The sequence below is a fragment of the Hemicordylus capensis genome, chromosome 4, assembly GCF_027244095.1.
Source record: "Hemicordylus capensis ecotype Gifberg chromosome 4, rHemCap1.1.pri, whole genome shotgun sequence".
NCBI classification, from domain to species: Eukaryota; Metazoa; Chordata; class Lepidosauria; order Squamata; family Cordylidae; genus Hemicordylus; species Hemicordylus capensis.
Window position 1 is genome coordinate 190,896,515 of NC_069660.1, and position 21,721 is coordinate 190,918,235.

Sequence of the window (21,721 nt, forward strand, 5' to 3'; positions counted from 1 at the left end):
AAGGATTATGCAAACCAGGCCTCTTGGAAACTGTGTATCCAGTCCAGGTAATAATCTGATTGATCTCACCAAGTGTGGAAGCAAGTGATGTGGGAGAAATGTAATCTGAATGAGCTTGAAGAGAAGGTGCAATCTTGCTGACACTCTTCCACTGGTTGGAAGGTAACATAGGAACATAGGCAGCTACCAAGTCAGACCATTGGTCCATCTAGCTCAGTATTGTCTACACAGACTGGCAGCGGCCTCTCCTAGGTTGCAGGCAGGAGTCTTTCTCAGCCCTATCTTGGAGAGGCCAGGGAGGGAACTTGGAACCTTCTGCATGCAAACATGCAGGTACTCTTCCCAGAGTGGCCCCATCACCTAAGAGGAACTTCTTACACTGCTCCCATTCAAATGCAACCAGGGCAGACCCTGCTTAGCAAAGGGGACAAATAATCCATGCTTGTGTGACACAATAAAACATTCCAATTTCACATGAAGAAAATTCATACTTCAAACGTTAGTGAACATTTAAAGTGCTGTGATGTTCCATGCTAGTTCTGTCTATGGCTTAAATTCTAAGGCTGCAATCCTATGCGATCATCTGTGAGTAAGCTCCATTGAACGTGGTGGGATATACATCTGAGCAAACACCAATAGGACTCAGCTACTTGACTTGAACCTGGAGGTCCATCAACAGGACTTGTGGAAACCTAAAGGGAAAATGAGGCACACCTATGTGCCAGTGAACTTGCACAATCAACAGAGTACATGTTCTTTAGACCCCTGCTAACTGAGCAAAGAGACACCTTTGAAAAGGGTGATTCTCTTATATTTAGCCGGGGGAGAGCAACTGGCCCTATTCAGCCCCAGCACAGCATCCCTCCAGTGGCTGTTGCTGTTATCTGTTTTATGTTTCTTTTTAGATTGTGAACCTTTTGAGGACTGGGGATAATCTTATTTATGTATTATTTATTTTTCTATGTAAACTGCTTTGAGAACTTTGGTTGAAGAGTGGCATATAAATAGTAGAAGAAGAAGAGGAGGAGGAGGAGGAGGAGGAGGAGGAGGTGGTGGTGGAGTTCAGGGAGATGATGCATTGCTTACACTCTCTCTAGATGATTCCAGATTGTTTAGGACCAGAGCATTAGTTACAAAATCATTATAAAACAGATTCAAAGTGCTATAGTACTTTGTCCTTGGGGAGATTGGAATAGGGATGTGCACGGAACTGGTTTTGCCGGTTTGGTTCGAATCTGGACCGGATTCAAAGAGTCACGGCCTGGTCCAGCTTCAGGCTTGGCTGAACTGGGACCAGTCCAGTTCGGACATTGAACAGGGCCAAACCAGTTTGTGGACCAGTTCAGGGATATTTGTAAAGGGGAATCCTTGAGGATCCCCTTTACAAGTAAAGGGGGCATCCCTAATCTCTAAGTTAAAGGTGTGGGGGTAGAAAGGGAAAACAGCCTCTCTACCTTTAGAGGCTGCAGAGAACTATCAGAGTGGTGGGGTGGTTGCGGGGGCTTCTCCAAGCCCCCCGCCAGCATGCCAAATGACAGCCCAGGCCAGCTACAGCCCAATTCAGGCCTGCACACATGCACAGAGGCCATTTCCATGACCTCTGCACATGTGTGCTGGTCATTTGCTTCACTATGCAATTTGCACAAAGATTAGGGGTGCCCACTTATAAAGGATTCCCTTTACAAGTATCCCTGAACTGGCCCATTAACCGGTTCTTAGAACTGGGGCCAGTTGAGTTCAAACTCAGAGCGGCTGGTCTGGTTCAAACTTGGACTGCCCAAACTGGGCCGGTTCGACTCGAACTGTGATTCAAATTGATTCGATTTGAACTCTGATTCAAATCGAGTCAACTTGCACACCCCTAAATTGAGAGAGAAGGGAACACAGTAAACATGCAATACTGATATATTTCCCAAGCTGTTTCGTGGAGGGTGGGATTCTCTTTCTTTCATCCCTAGGAAATCATTGCTGATCTAAGCACAGCTGAAAATTATTAAATGATACTTTCTCTGCACATAACCTTTGCTTAAAATCACAATATGATACCATGACCTTGCATTCCATCACACACAACATAAGAAGTTTGTTTCTCTCTTGGTTTAATCATTTTAACACACAAAGCACCAGGCAGCGGCATTGTCTGCTCTGGGGAGAATTGTAATAAGAGGAAAATACTAAAATAATGGGGGTTGACGGGGCAGGGAAGCAAGTAAGGAGAATGGCAATTCTTTTCGTTCCGCTCTGTGAAGCTTTTCTCTGTTCTGCAGCCCTGAAGGTTCAGAATTCTGCTATTTGTCATGCAAACAACACAGCACTGTGATGGATCTTTGAATCAAAGACAGTAAGCATAGCAAGCATGCAGGCTTATAATGATACAAAAGCACATTTGGAGAACATCATGGTGAGGACACATCAAAGAGACTGCAATGTAGAATCAGTAAAGCCAAGTCTCTCAGCTACCTATGGTGGAATTCCACATTTTAAACTCATTGACATCTCAAGGTTCCTCCTTACTCCATATATATATATGGAACTATATATGGTAGTTTCCCCAAAACTTTTGATCCCTGGGGCAAAGCTCATTTTCTGGATTAAAATTAGAGACACATGCATATTTTCCTCTCTTTGAGCACCCAACACAATAGGCTGGCACATACTCCTTGCAAATTAATATTGCCTCTAGCCTTCTGCCCAAGCCAGCCAGGGCTCAGGAATGCAACCGTACTTTATGGATAATAGTGATCTTTCTGGGTTGTCTTCCCTCATGCCTGTTAGCTGTTAGCTGTAGCATGGACTGCATCAAGGAATCCCAGTACATTCTTATTTCCTTTCCTCCCTTAGGATGATGTCCCACCTGTATAATGGCAGAGAGCTGGGATCAACATGGCATTGGGCAACCTTGCTCCAGTGAGCACAGAGTGGTGGATACATCCAACATGACTGCTTTATTTTTCAAGGCACACTACAGCCCTCTCATTTCACACTAATGTGCTCTGGCACACACTTTGGGAATCACTGAGATAGGGTATGACTTTTTATGGTCTCTGGTGTGCTTCACTCTTGCTAACAATGCACAGCTAGGGTTGCCAACTTTTGATCTGGCAAAATACAGACAATCCATCTATTTAGCATGTCGGTGATTTTTTGAGACCAGGGTGATCACACCAATCTAGAATTTTCATTACTAAGTAAAGTGTTTGAAAACTGGGCATTAATGGTCATAGTATTTCTGTTAAGAATAGCATGTGTCACCTGATATGACCATGTGGAAGGTTTCTGTCATACAAGCGTGTTGATTTATAGAGGCACCAAAAAAAAGTTTAAAGTTGCTAATATTGCGGCAGCTAAAAGCTATAATGAGACAACAATGGACAATTTTTGGGGCAGACTGTAAATATCAAACAGAATGTAGATATGATGTTACTATAGAAGTCATTCATGCAATGACTTGGTCTACCCAGGTTTGGAAGCTGTGTATGCTCCCAGTTTTTTGTTGTGTGGAAGCAAGGTAGGAGGAAAACCTGGGTAGAAGTGATTGTGTGGGTAGCTTTTCCTCCTACCTTGCTTCCACACAATCACAATCATGCAAGAAGTATATATTTTGAATATTCACTCAACAAAAAGATTCAACAACAAACATCCTTGTGTGAAAAAGTATAAGAACATAAGAAGAGCCCTGTTGGATCAGGCCCAAGGCCCATCTAGTCCAGCAGCCTGTTTCACACAGTGGCCCACCAGATGCCGCTGGAATCCTACAGACAGGAGTTGAGGGCATGCCCTCTCTCCTGCTCTTACTCCCCTGCAACTGGTGCAAGCCATTCATTCAGTAACTGGTGGTGGCACCTCTTTGAGCAGCAATAACTGTAACTAAACATTTCCTGTAACTGGTGATCAGTCTGTCACACCAGCTTGGAGGAATCTTGGCCCTCCAAGCATTTATTTGCAGTTATTGATGCTCAAGGAGGTGCCACCAGTTGCTCAATGCAGAGATCACATGCTTTTTCACACAAGGATGTTTGTTGCTGAAGCTTTCTGTTGAGTGAATATTCAAAATATATCCTTTTTGCCTGAATAACTTCTTCATTGGGGTTGCCTTTCTCTCGTATCAGAATTAAGCTTGGGATCTATTCATGTTTTGAATGAGAATTGTGCTAACATACAGACCATCCTGGGAGTTCACAATTTTTTTCTCAGCACTATAAATGCTAAAATAGATGGAAAGAGAGACAGAAATTTTGATGGGCTGGTTAATAATGTTTTTTTAAAAACAAACAAACAAACAAACAAAAACACCTGGAGACTATGCTTCTCTCTTCAATAAATAATTCAAAGAGGGCCTTGTTTGGTAAGTTTTTAGAAATCTAATTTTATTTTATTTTATTTAAAGAAAACAGTATCATTATTACTCAGCTTTAGGAGTCAGCAACTGTAAAGCTCTGAGGCAAATCAAGTCCTCTTAGGTGCAGCATTTGTATCCCCATTGCCAGTCCCAGAGACATAAAAGGCACATATACAAATTCCTATTGGCAACAGGATTTGGCAGCAGATCTGTTTGTGCTATAGAATTTGGGATCTTGCCAATGATGTAAGAAGGTCACCGATGGTCTGTGTTCAATAAATTAACAGGGGCCTCTATCAAATTGGGTTTTGGGTTTTTTTTATTGGCGGTGCATTAGGCACTGCATTTCCCCCACACACTTTGATTTTGGGTGGTGGCTGCCACCATCACCACAAAGCTTTCCCCCCACCCCAGCAGTGCCCACAAAATCTTTGCCACCGCCTCCTCCTCCACCTCCTTTTTCCTCAGTGCTGCCCCTGCCCCCACACCCGGCTCTGGCATAAGGTAAAGAAACAGTCTGGCGTGTGCCCAGCAGGCAATCCAAAAGCTGGCCAGGAATAGCAGCGGGCACACATGTGCCCTTATACTGCATTGAGAATATTTGCAGTATGATTGATATCGGTATTAAACCATTTTTACCATCATGGCTTCCCCCAAAGAATTATTGAAAACATACTCAGGGTGCTGCACTTGACAAGAGGGCTAGATATAGGCCTTCAAGGTTTTAATCTTAAACCCGCTGATTATCTAGATAACATTTTAGTATCTAAATTTAGGAGAGCATTGACCCTTGCCTGCCTCAATATACTTCCTACTGCAGTCTTGGAGGGAAAATACAAGCAGATACCATATGCGGCGTGCCTTTGCCCCTGTGGTGCAGGTGAAATAGAGACTACTGCCCATGTAATTCTTTATTGTGCAATTGGGATAGTTGTTCTAAGTTTATTTTACCATTGCTAAAGAATTGTCCTGGCCACACCTGTCATTTCTACTTGGAGTATCTGCTGTCCAATTTTAAACCTGGGATGTCTGTTAATGTGGCCAAATTTTGTTTTACTGTATGTCAGCTTCGTAAAGTCTGTATTACTCAATCAAATATTTTGTAAAATGTAAAGATTAGTTGGTCTATGACTGTAATAAAATCTATCTATCTATCTATCTATCTATCTATCTATCTATCTATCTATCTATCTATCTATCTAATCTATCTATCTATCTATCTATCTACCTACCTACCTTACTCAGGGTGCTGAGAATTTCAACTAGATAGCCTTATATCCCATCACCTCTCTTAGAATTATACTTTGTTTGGAAGAGGGAGTAAACTCTTAATCAATTCCTAAATAATCATATGATGAAGTGAGAGCTGCACCATCTCTGATGGCCTTCAGAAGGGCATTGAAGACATAACTGTTCGGTCAGACGTTTAGCTGGTTTTAAAAATCTGATTTTAACATTGGTTCTTAACTGCTGATTTTAATGTTTATAGATATTTTAATCAGTTGTAAATCGCCTTAAGCCCTAGTTACCCGTGGCATATAAATGTGGTAAGTAAGTAAGTAAGTAAGTAAGTAAATAAATAAATAAATAAATAGGTATATATGTCCTATAAACATTGTGTGTGTCTATATTTATATCTATATCTATTATACAGCAGCTGACATCCAGACTCACACTGTACTAGTATGAGAAATGTTGTGCATGTGCAAGAGTTTGCACAGCTGTGTGAAATTGTGGTGCTCTCTAATGTTGGACAACTGCTAGTGGAAGACCTTCTTTGGGACATATACAAGGTTGTGCAATATGTTGTACAACTGATGATCGCACCACACATTGATCTCACGATCAGTGAGACCCGGTTAGGAAGGGTGAACAGGGAGAGTGGGCTAAGCCCGCTCTCCCCGCTCAATCAGAGCGGGAGCCCTGGGCGGCTGCCCACACGATTGCCGGCTCCGTGACGGATCCCGCGGGGGCTGGGGAGTTCAGGGGCTGCACGGCCCCCAGAAGCTCCAGTATGCTCTGCGCAAGCACGCAGGGCATACTGGGGAGACCCCCAGAGCTGGGAGGCAGCTTTTCGCCTTCCCTCCAGGGTCTACCCGTGAGTAACTGCAGCGCAGAGCTGCATTGCAGCTACTCACAATATATAAAATCAGGTTTGCAGAGCGCTCGCTCCACAAACCTGGTTTTAGGGCAGGGGTACTTAGGTGGGTTACCCGCCTAGGAACCACCAGGCTTGCAGCTGAGCCCGGTGGTTCACACGATGGGGCAAAATCGAGCTAGCCTCCACTAGCCTCCACTAGCCCAATTTTGCCCCATCATGCAAATAGCCTCATTGTGTATCTTGTTGACATCTCTCACCAGCACAAGAACTAGTCTGAACCAGCTGTGCTAGTGTAACATGTATTATCAACATAGTGGTCTGAATGTCCACCAGTAGCTGTCATGTGCCTTCCAAGACTAATGGGCATCAGTATCTACATGATGAGGCGCGACATCAGTCTCTCCTGCCTGGAACCTCATAATGTGTATGTTCAGGGCTGTGGGGATGCATGGGAACTTTGCAACGCTGTCTCTTGTTTTATTCCTTGGATTCTTCAATGGAAGAAGTCCGCCCCTCACCCCTTATCTCTAGATAGCTGCAAGCTAAAGTATAAGCCAGTAATTTCCAAACTGTATGCCAGGGTACATTAGTGTGCCATGAGGAAACCAACAAGTATAAGATGTAGCCTCACAGGGAAGAGCTTTAATGCTAGGATACAGCAGACTCTATGAGGTATTCAGGTAGTGCTTAAGTCATGAATGAATCATGGTTGGGATCACTCTCAATTTATGGTGTCATTTCCTTCTGTGATCAGCAGGGGGCTTTGGTCATAAGTGTTGGTTTGGCTGAGGCTCTGGTTCTGGCCAGGCACCTCTTCCTCTTCTTCTCCCTTCCCATGTGGGGGAGGGGCAAAGGATGGTCAGCAGGACCTGAGAGAAGGTGAGTGGTGGTGCTGCCATTGGGCTACTGGGCCCTGTGGGTTTAGCCCTCAGCTCCACTGTTGCTCTTGCTGCCTAGACCATTCCCAGAGGTGAAAAGGGAAGGGTGTGTGGCTACTTCATTGTCTATCACTAGCCCTGCTCCACCACAGCTGGTCGCCTTTTGAAGGGCTGGATCTGTATGCACACATACAGGTGAAACTCGAAAAATTAGAATATCGTGCAAAAGTCCATTAATTTCAGTAATGCAAATTAAAAAGTGAAACTGATATATGAGACAGATGCATTACATGCAAAGCGAGATAAGTCAAGCCTTAATTTGTTATAATTGTGATGATCATGGCATACAGCTCATGAAAACCCCAAATCCACAATCTCAGAAAATTAGAATATTACATGGAACCAAGAAGACAAGGATTGAAGAATAGAAAAATATCGGACCTCTGAAAAGTATACAGTGTACTGTGCTTGATTGGCCAGCAAACTCGCCTGACCTGACCCCATAGAGAATCTATGGGGCATTGCCAAGAGAAGGATGAGAGACATGAGACCAAACAATGCAGAAGAGCTGAAGGCCGCTAATGAAGCATCCTGGTCTTCCATAATACCTCATCAGTGCCACAGGCTGATAGCATCCATGCCACGCCGCATTGAGGCAGTAATTGCTGCAAAAGGGGCCCAAACCAAGTACTGAATACATATGCATGCTTATACTTCTCATATATCAGTTTCACCTTTTAATTTGCATTACTGAAATTAATGGACTTTTGCACAATATTCTAATTTTCCGAGTTTCACCTGTACATGTCAGCCCATCGGTTCATCTAGCTTAGTATTGTCTACAACAGGCCAGTTCAACTTTGGCTCCCCCAGCTGTTTTGGGACTCCAACTCCCATAATCCCCAGCTACAGTCGCCAATAGCCATGGATCATGAGAGTTGTAGGCTAACATCTGCAGGAGGGCCGAAGCTGAGCAGGCCTGGTCTACAGAGACACTGGCAGCGGCTTCTCCAAGGTTGCAGGCAGGAATCTCTCTCAGCCCTAACCCAGAGATGCCAGGGAGGGAACTTGAAACCTTCTGCTCTTCCCAGAGCATCTCCATCCCCTGAGGGGGAATATCTTACAGTGCTCACACATCAAGCCTCCCTTTCATATGCAACCAGGGTGGACCTTGCTTAGCTAAGGGGACAGGTCATGCTTGCTACCACAAGACCAGCTCTCTTTTCCTATTGTATTATCACCCCTGCTATCTCAATCTACAACAGTGTTGGGCCACATGCTGCATGGCTTCCACTCACAAGTAACAAGTTAATTATAAAACCAGAGACTCCCGTGAGCCCAAAGTAATCATTTACAGAAGAGACTGCCCTCTGTGTTTCTGTATGATTCCTTGCTCTAGCCATGCCTCCTTCCAGTCAGCCTCAACTGGAGATAATTCTACTCTTCTCTGAAGAAGCAGTCTATTGCATCTCAGAATGATTCACCACTTCTCTCTTAGTCAGGAGACGAGCTCAAAGCAAGGACTCCTCCAGAAAAACAGAGAGTGGGGGCTAATGTGGAAGTATGCAGTTCCTACTATTACTGTAAAATTGAGATATTTTCAGCAGCTTAAATTTTTTTTTTAATTGTATGCCTCCAATTTCCATTCAGAAAAAAAGGTTGCTTTGGCTATGAGAAGTCTGAGGGAAAAGACCACTATAATTCATTTGCAGTAAGGACGAATGCACCGAAAGGGATAACCACACCAGAGCTCACTTTTAACATGTTAAGGGGAGGGATGCCAACTCCCCTTAAGTAACACTTATTGAATTCAGAGGCAGATGTTATAAAATTATGAGGCCCATTCACACGTTATATTCAACACTTGTACAATGAGTGTACAGTGTCCACAGGTACAGTTATTCACATATTACATTGAACACAGGTACAGTAGCACACTTCCTATCTGTACCATTCATTTGAGGGGCCTGTACCCAGTTTCACTTTTAACATGAACGAGGGTACAGTCATTCACACAAACAGATGTACAAGTGTACAGATATCTTTACACTCGTACAACATCATGTCTGAATCAGGCTATGGTGTTTAGAGAAACCAATGCAGTGTTCTACCTCTGTGTTTACTGTATAGATGTTGTTTTTCAGTTCCTGTGCTCTCCCATTAGGTCTAGAAATTTGAACTCCATGGTAAGGACTGTTTGTATCCCAACTCACTTTGAAGTATGGAATATCACTACGAATAGGGCAGAATGATGAAGTCATGGTTCTTTCGTATGCCTTTAGACAACCACATTGCTCATTAGAGGCTTTCCTTTATTGGCTGAGACTGCTTTATTTGCTACACAGTTTCATAACCTTATTTTGTTGACCCTAGATCATGATAATGGCAGGATATTCTTGCAACAAACCTCTGTAGAGTGGGATGTTTGGCTATTGTTTGGAGTATTATGAGGGTCTTGTCATTAAAATGATGGAGAACAAAACCAATCCATTAAATGTGAAGAGACAAGACATTCTATTTGTCTTCATTAATCATCTCAGCTAAATTCAAGTCCTCACCATTAAGCAGGGAAACCAATTAGTGTTTTTCCATAGTGGCTGTGATATTAACTGGCTAAACTGCAGCCTAAGTAAAATTCACTTGCGATCCCCTTGTGCTCTGCCACACCTGAACAATTAATTTGGTACTGCACAACTAAAAAAACAACTGATGATTGCCTAGTAATAGTACATCTCTCTCTCTCTCTCTCTCTCTCTCTCTCACACACACACACACACACACACACCTGCAGACAATGCTAAAAAAACACCCCTGGCTATCCAACATGAGATAAAATTGGAATTTAATTAATGAATTCTAAATAAATTAAAATGTTTAAACAAATCATAGTACTAATACAATCTTTTCTTGGCTGTATTTCCTTATTCAACAAATGAGCCCTTCTGACGTCTGATGCACTAATCCATTGGCTTAAGCAGAGTGGCCCTCATGGGGATGACTTTGTGAAGTGATCATGCGAATGCACATGGTTCTCTATGTAAGCTGCCCAGTAGTATCTGAGCAAGGCCCAGCTTTATCCAGGGAGGAACTCCAAAAAGTTTCTTAGGATTCTGTTCACTAGAGAAGATAACATCCCCATGCTCATACACTTACAGGACCACTTTAAATATTAAATGTGTGTCCCACCCTTTTATTAAAGAGCTGAGAGTAGTCTACTCAGATTTTCGCAGGAGGCTTCCCATCTCCATCTTGTGAAAGCCCAGACACAAAGAGAAGGCAACACCACCGCTGCATGAGAGAGATGAGAGAGAGAGCTATATCTTTCTTTCTCAAATTTTATTATGAGACAATAGATGTTTTGTTATCATTCTTATGCAAATACCCAACATGTTTTGAAGGATCAAAACTGCTTTACCATTGTAATCCTGAAATAAAATACAAGAGAACATAAAATCTGGGTTTTAACAAAAGGTGGTATGGACATTCAAAAATAAATGAATAAATGAGTAATGGAAATAGATGTACAGTCTTCAACAAATGGACTAAAACAGTGCAAACATATATTACCAATTAACTAAAATAATTAGATATAAAACAAGTATGTGTCCCTTGAAACGTGTTGGGTGTTGCCATAATAGTTCCATTCTCTTACAATAAGTTTTGAGAAAAGCAAAGATCCTTTTACAACTCCAGTCTGGACACCAACAGTACTGGTGTCTTACTGGTGCTGTCTTTTGGGGCATAACCCTGAAATGGTGTCTTACTGGTGCTGTCTTTTGGGCCATTACACTGAAATGCCCAGACCCAGAGGTGGGATTTCCATTGTCTGCCTTCAGATTACTTGTGGGTTTGATGACTCCTTCCTTCTCACAGATGTTGAACATTACACTGGAGTTGCCCAACATGCTCTACACCATCTGTGCTCTTTCGTGCTAACATATAGAAATGACTATGATGTCACCTTACTAAGTGACTATTTCATTTTTTGGATTTAGAGCAGCATTTGATTGGTTACATCTTATCTACATTCACCAATCTCAATGAAGACCAGGCAAACCCAAGCTGTTGCATAGCTCAACACATAATACGTCAACACATTTTAAACTGGAAAACCTATTGATCTTCCACTTCATAGCAGAAAGATGTTTCAAACTGTTCCATTTAAATAAAAAGAAATAAATTTAAAAAACTGTAAAAAGTAACAGGCAAAATAACTATAAAAGGGAAGCAACAGCTTTGATATCCTTCAGTAACTGGAGGGGGGATTATGAGTAGCAAGCAGCAAATTAACTTTTGCTTCATTACCTCTCCATGGATGGAAAGATTAGAACTGGCCAACTCAAATGTTACATTTCCCCACAGATCTTGGTTTTTAACTGAAATCCAGTTGAATGTTAGGATGGGCAGACACCAAAATGGCACTTGACTGGATAATTCCAATAGACCCTTCAGAAAGAAGCAGAACTGTTGGGATTTATTAAAATAGAAGCAAATGAATCTCCACAATGGTTACCTTAAGACGCTAAGCCTATAAACAGAGCTAGACACAAAATGCCATACCCATCCAAATAAGATTAGTTCTTCTCATGAGAAGGCACCACTATCGACTCACTGTAGCTCTGGTGCTTTTAGGGATATTGCAGTAATATTGGCCATTGCTTGGTTTACTTAAGGTATCGTTACTGATACTGCACCACATACTTTATTGAGCAATTAAAAATATACAGAAAGGGACAATCTTTTTTCCCCCCGGAGGAGGGTATATCCCCCTCCCCAAATTTATCTTTCTTCCAGTTGAAGAACCCAGTTTCAAATGTGAAAAGGGCACTTGTTTCTACAGTAACTGTGTACAGCTTGCTCAGTTTGTTCCATGTACTGTATTCATATTTTCCCCCTCTTTTGATTTTTAAACTGCTGTTGCCATTACATTTCCAAGTTGCTGGGGGAACTAAAGTGTTCCTTATTTGGGGAATGATAATTAAGTTGTTCTTTCAGATTCTATTTCTCCATAAAGTTCAGCTAGCTTTTTAAATTCTGGTCCCCAATCTCCAAGATAATTATAATCCTGGTCAGAATGTGTAGTGACTGAATCCAAAGAGCTGATAGATCCGGCTTCTGACCTTTGACCCTCATATGCATATGTCTGTAGGGAATCATATGGGGGCACACTAGGATCGAGGTCTGCTTCTGCTAGTCTTTGTTTAATAAATTCCTGAACATCTATACTGTCAAGGCTGGATGAAGTTGGATGCTTGGGCGTGGGTTTAACTTCAGGCCGAACATCCCTCCGATACTTCAGTTCTTCAGCAGCTGATGGGTTCCGCAGAGCAGTGATGTCAAAAGCTTCAGTATCCTCCTCACCTCCACCCTCATCATCATAGGTGACAACATTTTCCCGGACATCCTCCTCTGAAATGATCAGAGGCTCCTTTTTGCTGCGTCTCAGGGTGATGAAAAGGACCACTATTGCTGATGAGAAAAGTCAGGACAGGGAATTATTAGGTTTGCTGCTTGATAAAAGAATGGTTTTGCTGATGAATTACCTCTCTTTTAACAGATTCATCCATCCATTCATTTAATGTGGATGCGCAGCGGACACTTCCGGCCACTTTTGGTCCACAATGTACCGGGGCAGCAAGGAGGTACGCTGACGCCCCACAGGACTGATTTTAATGAAAGCGCCAGAGGGGAAAATGAGGCCGGGGGAGGGGGAGAACACCCTCCCCAGTCCTTAAGAGTTATCCCCCCTCTTCGAACCAGCCAAACCACTGGACTTTTGAACCGATTTGGAGTTCCATAAAGTGCCTCCTAACTGGTTCCATGCACATTCCTATCCTGTACTAGGCCCCTCAATGGTGTATAGGCCCCTCCCTCAGTGGTACATGCAGGCATGAGCTGGGCACGTGACTCCCAATTGCTAGATGTCAAGGCAACAGAGATCTAGAGTACTTTGCAGTGACCATGCTGGCTGCTGTGGAAATTCTGTTGATGTATTATTATTATTATTATTATTATTATTATTATTATTATTATTATTATTATTAATTTACACAGTCAGACAGGTGTTATTGACTGGTTTGTTTTATCCAGACATTGAGTCCTTCCTAAGGACCTGGGATGACTGAATTTTATTATCAATGTTGTTGCTATTATTATAATTATAATTATAATTATTATTATTATTATTATTAACATACATATTATGTACATAATTTCAAGCACTAAATAGAAAAAGGGGGGGAAGACTTATTTTTAATAGTTCAATGAGCCCATCCTGTCATTGTATCACAATGATGCAGCTATGAGATAAGCACCTTGCATTCTTGTTAAAAAGATGCAGCAACCAGCGTAGTCATCATAAAGCACTCCAGATCGCTGCTGCCACCAAGCCTCTCAGCCAAGTCAGGGCTGTATGCCATGGGCCTCCGATGTTCTTGCACCTCCACTAATGCCTACTTCAAAGCACTGGAGTGCCTGGAAGTGAAGGCTCAAGAGAGATGACCTGTCTTTTACATTTATACCCTTTAAGAAAAGCAGCAAGTTTACCAATGGAAGCCTTTTAAGCAAATCTGCATATTACCATGAAGCTGCTTCTTACTGTGAGATGGAAAGCTCACCAGTAATAGTTACGTTTATGTTCCCCATTACAGTAACATAGCAGGACTAACAGCTCTGAGGAGGTCTGTAAGGAGAGCAGGTTTTACTTACCCTCCCCATAGACAATCTCTAAATCTTCCCCGAGTGGCGGATTGCCCGCCCAGATGAGCAGCGGCTTACCCTGCAGCTCACCCAGCAGCTCCAGGGTTGGGGAGCCTGGATGCGCTGCCACCCCCATTCCCCGGAGCCCCAATAATACACCACGCAAGTGCACCGTGCATTACTTGGATCCCCCCGAGTGTGTATGCTGTGGCTGCAAGCAGCCGTGGCAGACACACAATTTTTAAAAAATGAGGTCAAGGGAGCACTTGCTCCCTTAACCTCATTTAAGCAAGAGGCTACTTGGGTTTGCCTCCATGTAGCCACCAAGATTGAGCACAATCCCAGTGGTTCACAGGAACATGCAAAACTGGGCTGGGCTCCCTTAGCCCGGTTTTGCACGCTCGTGTGAATAGCCTCAATGTTTAAAAAACAAAACACAAAAACAACAAACCGAAGTTTATTGTTACCTCTCAGTGATTTAAACTCATACCTACCAATCAACTAAGCTTTAGTTTAATAATTAACAAAACATTAGTTTAATTTAGTAAACTGCAACTTCAGTATTGATTAAACCAATTAAAGCTCACATCCTACAGATTAAGTTTATGGTGGTGAGGAAACATAGTAACATCTTCTATACAGAAATAGCTTTATCATTATAGGAGGTGACACATGATACATGTTCACATATTTCCATAGAAGCTAGGACACTGGTACTTGTTCCATTAACAGTTTGTTAATGGGCCATAAAGGAACCAATGCAAAGCCCCAGAATTTGTCATTCTGCAGTGGCAAAAGTGAACACAAGTCTTTGAACATTGCTGTTTATCATGTCGGGGGGAAAGGGGTGGCCTAGAGCAGTGTGGGGTTGGTGATAGTGCCGGGTAGGGGCAAGGAAGCGACCTGAATTTTTTCAAAGGATTTGGGCAGAGGACTGATTTTTGGTTAATTGTTGAAGTTCATGTCTTTAAGGTTTAGATTCTATGATAGCAAATTAGAGTGGATTCATGTTGTGTCATTGAAAATCTCATTTGCTATCATAGAATCCACACTCAGAATGCCTCAGAAACAACAGAACCCTGTATGCCATGGGTTAGAAACCCATTGGGGTGGTTGGTACCCTATGTGCACTACACCACCTCTCGCTCTGGGCCACCCAAGCACCCCCCAAGTGCACTTATGGGGCTGCTGAAAGCTCCATTCTATTATAACTTATGAGGAAAAACCTTAAAGACGCGTAAACTTCAACAATTAACCAAAAATCAGCCCTCTGCCCAAATCCTTTGAAAAAATTCAGGTAGCTTCCTTGCCCCTACCCGGCACTACCACCAACCCCACACTGCTCTAGGCCACCCCTTTCCCCCCAACGTGAAGCGATACACCCTCCATTATACTTAATGGGGGAAAACCTTAAAAACGCGTAAACTTCAGAAATTCACCAAAAATCAGCCCTCTGCCCAATCACTCTGCAATTGGGGTGGTAGCCTCCACCCATTAGGCACTACCACCCCACCCCACTCTTTTGGCCCAGATCCCACGTTATGCCCCCTATCTGCCCCAAAGACACTAAAACTTCAGAAATTCACCAAAACTCATCCCTTCGCCCAATCCCTCTGCAATTGGGGTGGTAACCTCCACCCATTAGGCACTACCACCCCACCCCACTCTTTTGGCCCCAGGACCTTTTCAATTAAAGTAAAAGGAAAGCAATTTCTGCATTGAAATCAATGGAGGCAAAAAGGCGGGAAATTCAAAGAGACGTCAAATTGAAAACGGAGAGGGAAGAAGAAGACAAGGCTGGCACTTTTCTAGGGCACAAAAAGGAGACCCGAAACACCCGAAAAATTCGGACCCGAAACAGGGGTGATTCGTTTCGGGTCCGAAAATTATCGGGTCTCATCATGGGTGATTTGGCTCGGCTCCAAATCACCCGAAATTGGTTGTTTCGGGCACAGATTGTTCTGTGCCCGAAACGTTTTGCACATCCCTATTAAGCACAACTAACGTTTTCTGGATTGGGGCTGGTGATTATGAATATGAAAGGTAAATTGCCTCATCAAATGTCAAGGAATTGTTTTAAAATCGACATGCACGCAAAATATCAAAGTTAGTATTTGGGGCAAAGGGACAGAATTTCAATACCATGCAGTGAATATACATAAAGATGTTTGTAACCTCTACTAATTGGGCAAGAGGCATCTTCTAAAATGAAGCTTCTCTTATATTTATAAGGAGAACAACTTTCAGAGTTCACCACTCTGAAAGTAGTGTTCCCCCATAGTGTCCCCTCAGTAGCTATTTCTGATGCCACCCCCCCCCGCCCCTGTGTTTTTAGATTGCGTTCATTTGGAGACAGGGAATAATTTTCTCGTTCTCTCAGAAAATTCTCTCCAAAGAAACAAAACAAAAATATTTTATTTATTTATTTAGACAGGTGTGTGTGTGTGTATACATTTATTTATTTATTAATTAAATTTATTTATTTAGATGTGTGTGTGTGTGTGTGTGTGTGTGTGTGTATACACACACACACACCCCTGTCTAAATAAAGAAATAAAATATTTATATTTTATTAACATAAACCATATCTATCTATCTATCTATCTATCTATCTATCTATCTATCTATCTCTAAATAAATAAATAAATAAATAAATAAAATACTTTTGTTTTGTTTCTTTGGAGAGAATTTTCTGTTAGCATTTGAGATAGATAACACAAAAGGAATGAGAAAATTATTCCCTGTCCCCAAATATATAATATATAGAGAGAGAGAGTGGGGGGGGGAGGGAGAGAGCGAGCCCTTTCTTACAACCAGTGAGAAAGGGCTCCAATCTGAAGGGGTGGGAGCCTTAAAATGCTCACCTCCTTGGCAGATGGCTCCTCCTTGGGTGGGTGGATCGGTGAGATGATTGGCTGCTACTGCCGACAGCATGGAGGGTCGGGGGCTGGGATGTGTCTTCCCATATATAATGCACTGCGTGAGAGTGTGGTGCATTACAGGGACCCTCCCAGCGCTAGGGATGTGTGAACTGGCTCGAAGTTGGGAAGGTTCACCATCGAACCGAACCCTGCCAGGCTGGCTTGGAGCTGATTTGGGGGTTCCAAGGTTAAAACAACAAAAACATATTTTAAGGACTCGCTGCTGGGCTGGGGGTGCTGCTGGAGGCGGGGGGACCCTGGCCACTATGCCACACAAATGGCCAGTGCACCACTGGAGGAAGGACTGAATCAGCCTGAAAATGGGCCAAATGGCCCTTTGAAGAGCGGGGGAAGGCTGGCAGGGAAGGGGGAGATGACAGAGACCTAAAATAATAATATATTTTCCCCCCCTTAGAATCCCCAAACCAGCTTGAATTTGAGCCAAGCCAGGATTCTGTTCAAGGGGCACAAAACTGAACATGCTCAGTTCATTTCGAGTCCAGTTTGTACTCAAATTGAACCAGGGAAACCAGTTTTGTGCAACCCTTACCTAGCACTGGCCAGGAGGCTACTCACATATAGGTGCCGTGCGGGCCCACGAGGCACTGACGAATGAGCACTAAGTCCGGTTAAAGGGCATCCTCACACCCAAAACCTGGGCTAAGAGGGGGTTTCCCTAATCGGGTCTGCCCCCATGCCATCCTCGGGTTTGCCCTCATGCCATACAGGGAGCCATACTCCTGGCTCCCAGAGGTTCACATGCACCAGCAAAACCGGGCTGGGCTTCCTTAGCCCAGTTTTGCCTGCATGTGTGAATAGCCCCAAAGTATAATTCCTATCCTGGCCACATTCTCATGATGAGAGCAATCACAGTTAATGAGTTAACCACAATCAACAAGCCCCGTGTTGGGAGACCATAGAATTTCTGGGCTATCCCGGTTAAATTGCTGATGTTAACCAGCATTTATCCAGGATAGATTACCAGGAATCAATGATCCTGGCCACTAAAGAACTTCCTTCTTCATAAGTATGGATAGATTTTATTTCTAAGAAAAATAATAAAGGATCATTGCATACTAATCCTATTTATTATTAAGCCCTGTTCAGAGTGCAAATATATATATATATATATATATATCTATATGATAGAGGAAGAGAATTAACATGCTGAATCTTAGCCAAATGAGAATATTAGCTAATGGGTACTATTCAAATTAGTCTGGGCACATAGAGTGTTGAGAGAAAATGCATTTCCAAGGACATTTATCTAATGGAATCATCTTCTTGCCTCCTCTGTCCCTTGCCCCTTTTGATGATGCTTTGTGCTGTTATCAGCGCGTCCCACAGAGATAATTAGTAAATGGCTTTCATGCAGTCCTGATAGTGCTTCTGGCAGAGGAATCTATTTCACAAAGATTCCTTCATCTCTTCTTTTTATCACTTTCCCCATGAGTACTGGACATGTAACTTGAGTCAGTGGCTTCCTGAAATCTTACCAAATTACCTGGGTAGATCGACAATCCTAATTACTTACTGACCTCTGCAAAATTAATTCTACTGGATGCCAGTCATTCAGCCATCTGCTTTAAAGGTTTCTCAGTCCTATTAACTTTAGCTAAGCCTTTTAAAAAATAAATAAGTCAAAGCTTTGCATTTCTAATTACCCTCTATCATAACCGATTCTTGGTTCAGAATGACATTATATTTAAAAGCCACAATGCTGCTGTGATCATTTGAAGGCTATGGAAAGGACATCAGTATTTAATTCTCCGTGGGGCTTACCTAGGAGAATGATGACACACAGGAGGATGGCAATTAAGGCTCCTGTACTCAGTCCAGCAGAGGAGAGGAATGCTTCTGCATGGCACGTCCGCACACGCCCATCTCTTTCGCATGCACATACCCGGATCACAAGGGTGGCACTGCTGCTGAGAGAAGGGATCCCTCCATCAGAGATCACAATAGGGAGGTAATACATATCCTGGGTAGTGCGACTAAATCTTCTCCGTCGGGTCAGGATACTTGCTGTGTTATCTAGAGGAGCAAAAAGTAAGGCAGAGCAGTCTTATTGAAGATAATATTGCATCATTCTGATCCCCCCCCCCATCCTTTCTTCTCCCTTTTTGGTCTTGTCCACAAATGTGTACTGGATACTGTAGAAAGATTCTCAAAACCTGAACTACATTAAGGGATTTATATTTATCTAAAGTATTAATTAACCACATTTCCAAAAGTCATCTAATACAACCCAACTTTTTTGAGACAACACATGGATTTGGTTTACTCAGTCTCCGAAGGCCATCTGGCATCAACAATGGATGCCCTTGCAGCCCACATCCTGGAGCCACCTCAGGATATATAGATGCCAGAATCTCATGTTGGGGGGAAAAACTCAAGATCACACTCCTTTTCTAAGGACTAGGAGCACCGGATGCTAGGAATACCAGATGCTCCACTGTGGACATGCACTGAGACTTGCTATGTCAGCCAAGAAGTCAATGAATTATAGTGCAACATAATGTTGTAACATGTCAGCCGCATTTATTTGAAATTGGATGCAAATGCAACTCAGCTACTTACAAAATATTGCAGTTTGAGACATACTGCTTTTCAAATGTTGCATATATAACTGCCCTTCTTTTCCTTTTTACTAATATATTTTTTAAACAAATCCAGCTCACACTTTTAAAACCACTGACTGTCATTTCTTTCTTTCTTTTTTTAAGTGGGATTGGAGTCCATTGCTGCTTCAGGCCTCTGTACTTCTCTAACCCAGCAGACTGGCTTTCCAGCTGGGCCTGTGTTTCAACTGTGCCTGTAGCAACATTTGCTGCTCTTTCCATTTTCATTGTCGGGCATCTTGGTAGATCCTGGTAATGGACTGTGCAGATTTCATTTCCCTCAATAGTTGTTTTCAGAGCTTTTCTCCCTGGGCTTTTTTTGCTGCCAAATTCTAACTGGAAACCAAATGGCAGCCTTAAACTGTCAGCATTCTGAATAGTTTCAAGTGTGACGCAAACATGGAGGGAACATTTCCATTGTATCTAAAATAACATTTTCTTACTTTTACTGAAAGGGAGGTGCATACGTTTCCCTTCCATCAAGAGCTTTCACATACATGGGCAAGAGAGACACAAACATTCCATTTCAGATATGATGGAGTTGTGGAAGTTGAAAACACAACCAGGCACTTGCACTTTGCATTCATATTCCTTCTGAAATAATCCTAGAGCTATTCTCATGATCAGCATTAGGAATTTGGGAGCCATGTGTGCCCTCGGTTGACTATTGTGAGAATTCTACAAGGAAGACAGGCAGGGAGTGGGGAAGGATAATCCGCAAGGTGGGTACAGAAGCAGACACCAGCAGCGAGCCCAGAACTTGTACCCTGCTCCAGAGTGAGGATGGATAGAAAGCACTCATAGCACCTCCTGCCTCCATACACAGCTCGCAGGTGATCATTTCCTTTTCCGCCTATCTTGCTTGTAGAATTCTCATTATGGCCAATTGGGAGCATGCATGACTCCCAAACTAGGGTAGGAAGCTTCTCTTTCCTAATGCTGATTTTCAAGACAGCCCTAGTTTCTTTCTCCATCACCATGGAACTCTATGGATTGCCTTCAACTGGGCATACTCAAAGCTTATAGATACTGGTTTCAACATGTGGATGCCAAATATGTCATATTTTCTTTGTTTTGATTTGTCTACTCTTAACTGGGGGCTTGCTGGCCTTTCGTGAGCTGTGAAGCAGGATTTGTCTATTCTTATTCTTCTGCATATCTACAGGATGCGTAATTTCATTTAAGTCCTGATTCTCAAGACTGGCAAGTTGCCTTAATACTACATCCAACACATTATTGCTATCTATACAGATACAAAGAGATATTGGACCAAGTCTCACAATCCGTGAGACCCGGTTTGGGGAAGTGAGCGGGAAGAGAGCCCTGGGCGGCCGGATCAGCTGCCCACAGGATTGCCGGCTCCGAGACGGATCCAGCAGGGGCTGGGGAGCTTGGGGATCGTGCGGCCCCCAGAAGCCCCAGTATGCCCTGTGTGAGTGCACAGGGCATACTGGGGAGACCCCCGAGCTAGGAGGCTGCTTTTAAGCCTCCCGGACGGGGGTCTACTCGTGAGTAGCCATGCGCCACGGCTACTCACGAGCAGATAGCCCGGGTTTGTGGAGCACTCGCTCCGCAAACCTGGGCTAAGGGGCGGGCTACAGGAGCAGGTTAGCCGCTCCAGAACCACTGGGCTCGGCTGCGAGCCTGGTGGTTCTGACGACCCACAAAAATTGGGCTAGGCTTTCCCAGTCCGATTTTTGTGATTGTCAGAATAGCCTCAGTGTATCCTCTCTATCATTATAATTCTTCCACCAAGATTTCTTCATTATGCAAATGATAAATACCATCCACCAGATGTTACAAGTTAAAACAAAGCTGGTCTCAATGCCAATACACCATCCTCAGTTGCTAATATAATAATAATACATCAAACCAAATATCTCAGAAATTCATAAATTCCTTTCCATGAGGTAGGCAGGGAGAAGAACAAGGACGACAACATAACAGCTTCAACAAGGAAGCTGTTATGTCTATATCTTCACAAAATAAAGGTGATGTGGGGGGGGGGTTTAATTAGAAACAAGATGTTATAGAAAACTGACCAAAAAGTATGTTTTATTAAATAACAATTCAGCCCACCCAGCAGTAATTAAGGAACAGAAAGTGAGGAATATGATACAGATATGCACACTGATTGTGTGTAGAGCCGCATGGAGTTAAAC

General features: G+C 43.0%; 1 protein-coding gene across 8 annotated transcripts in view; it reads right to left on the bottom strand.

Moving 5' to 3' along the window:
• Nucleotides 1-10,143: 10,143 nt before the first annotated feature.
• The window catches only part of CDH18 (cadherin 18), an 896,981-nt gene continuing 885,403 nt past the window's right edge, over nt 10,144-21,721 (bottom strand). For all 8 annotated transcript variants that reach the window (XM_053243963.1, XM_053243962.1, XM_053243957.1 and 5 more), the window contains 2 exons: nt 18,721-18,972; nt 10,144-12,787 (listed from right to left, as the gene is read on the bottom strand). In XM_053243963.1, the coding sequence (XP_053099938.1) occupies nt 12,297-12,787; nt 18,721-18,972 (743 nt within the window). In that variant the 3' untranslated portion in view covers nt 10,144-12,296. The remainder of the gene's footprint in view (nt 12,788-18,720; nt 18,973-21,721) is intronic.